The 2,352-nt window shown below is 38.5% G+C and overlaps 1 protein-coding gene across 1 annotated transcript; it reads right to left on the minus strand.

The window, feature by feature from the left end:
- Window positions 1-312: 312 nt before the first annotated feature.
- On the minus strand, window positions 313-2,125 carry LOC108196878 (probable xyloglucan endotransglucosylase/hydrolase protein 6). Its single transcript, XM_017364355.2, has 4 exons — window positions 1,650-2,125; window positions 1,386-1,486; window positions 1,108-1,304; window positions 313-1,001 (listed from the first exon to the last, which is right to left on the minus strand). The coding sequence occupies exons 1-4, from the start codon at window positions 1,834-1,836 to the stop codon at window positions 611-613; spliced, it is 876 nt and encodes a 291-aa protein (XP_017219844.1). The 5' UTR covers window positions 1,837-2,125; the 3' UTR covers window positions 313-610.
- Window positions 2,126-2,352: the final 227 nt, after the last annotated feature.

Raw genomic sequence — 2,352 nt, forward strand, 5'->3', positions numbered from 1 at the left:
ATCTATTATTTTGATTATCAATTTTGTGCTATGAGAACCTTATTCCGCACCCCTTGATATACTCACTCACATTCCTGATTCTCAGTCCCACTCGTGATCCAAATGCCCCCTGTATTATATGTTCACATGCCAACAACAACAGATATGCTTCTTAAGCGTTTCATTCTGTTGGGTTCATTTTTCTTCTGTGATTTCATGAGTTCTGCACTTTCTGAGGCCATGTAATGTATGTGATGTCCTTGTCCATAATGCATGCACACTTTCAAATACAAATAAATAAATCTTCAAACCGAAATGAAAATTACAAGAATATCACCATAAACACATCCTTTTCACAATCATGCAAGTTTTTTCATAATCACTTTTTTAGGCTCACAGTGTTCAGCAAATACATATACAGTATCAATACAGTTACAACATTAACATTTCATTTCCCCCTAGCCTGTACCTTTTGATTTCAGCCACAAAATAAGCCTAGGGGGCATATTACGTATAGCCTCAAATACATTCCAACATAATATACATGTGCAAATGTATATACCTGCAACAATCAATAACTTGACAATAGATATGCAAATATTTATAGTTGGTTGGATGGATGGAATTGCGATTAAATTCCTGCAACACACTCTGGTGGGGTAACCGGGTAGCGCGATTTATCGGTGCAATAATCGTAGATCATGTGGTTCATGCGAACCCAACTGTATCTCCTGGCCTGCTCCGCACTCAGAGACTTGTAGGATGCACCCTCCCACCAATTAGCCGCGTTTGTGGCGCAGAAGCTCGGTCCAGGAACAGGGCACCCTTCTATGTCAAAGTCCTTGTAGTATGCATAAAATGGTGCTTTGCTCCAGTTTATTTTTTCTAGCCCTCCTCTGGTGGCCCAGTCGTCGGCTTCCCATAAAGTCGAAAATACTCCCATTGGTTGTGATTTTGGGAAAGGGATGCCTTTTGCTTCGTGGTTCTTGTATACTCTGATTGGCACATCATCCACAGAGAACCTGGAGGCATGAACAAGAATATTGAGTTTGACGTAAAAATATTGATGTCGAGGGTTCAAGTATCAGTAGACGAGAAAAGTAAGACTTGAGGGAAAAATCAACGTACACGACTTGACCGTGGTTCCACATGATGGAATAAGTGTGGAAATCTGCAGCTGGATCAAACCACAGATTGACTCTTTGTTCTCTATCTCCCTTTCCATGAGCATACACATTCGTTTGCACTGTGTAAGGCTGGCCTGTCCGGTTCCCCAAGAACTCGAAATCCAGCTCATCGCGGATATTATCTGTGTCCGAGTTCATCTAACATAACCATAAGAACATCAGTAGCGAATAAGCGAAATTACAAAGCATATTTGAATCCGAATTTAGAGAGTATCATACGTAGAAGGCCGTGACAGTGCCAGCAGAGTCCCCAGGAACGAGCTTGATCTTCATGCTAACACGTCCAAACAAATACTTCTTTTTGGAAGCAAATCCACATCCTACATATAATAACCAAGCCAATCATTAAATCAACGTGCACATATTTTTTAAAAAATAAAAACAATTAAGTACCCAATGATTCGAAATGCATGCATGGTAACAAAAACAAAAGCATTGCAAATATAAAGATTTTGTGCATGAAGCATTTTCCGATATAAAAACCTGAGTTCTGGTCGAGAACAAGCTGAATGGCCCTCCCTCCTTCGAGCTGCCTGATATGACTATCGGACCAAGTAACCATAAAATCTTCCAAAAAAGTAGCAGGCCGACCCCATACTTGAAAAAAGAAGCAAGAAACAATTACACAAAACAAGAGAATGAGTCCATTAGGTTTTCTCAATGTGGCCATACTCTCGTGCAATCTACACAATTGTGAATTATGTTATGATGATGAAAATGGCACTACTTATGAGGCTCTTATATAGTAGAGATATTATAAAAGTGAGATTAATAATTTAATATGGAGGTTAGAGAAAAGTATGGATGCTAAGGATGATGGTGATTGGTGCATAGTGCAATTAAGTGAAAGGTTTTGATTTGCTTTCTGGACAGCTAATGCTAAGCTCAACTGGACCTCCTAGATTTCTCTATCAAGTCCAAGTCCATTATTGGTGTTTAAGTAGCTACTAACTATCAATTCCTCTCATCTGTGATATTAGGTCTTGTTAATCTTGACCATGTATATTCATCCAAAGACTTAACTTTTGGAAAAGTAAGGTAAACACACAGGTATTATATGTATTCTTTCTTTCTTAATTGCTTGCTGTTAATTAAGTGATGAATAAGTTGTCCACTTCATTTTCATTTTATTTAGGAAATTGTTCTCCATAAATGTGTCCCTGCTTCTACTTTTTTTTTTCCCAAT

The sequence above is a fragment of the Daucus carota genome, chromosome 7 (genome assembly GCF_001625215.2).
Source record: "Daucus carota subsp. sativus chromosome 7, DH1 v3.0, whole genome shotgun sequence".
NCBI lineage: Eukaryota > Viridiplantae > Streptophyta > Magnoliopsida > Apiales > Apiaceae > Daucus > Daucus carota.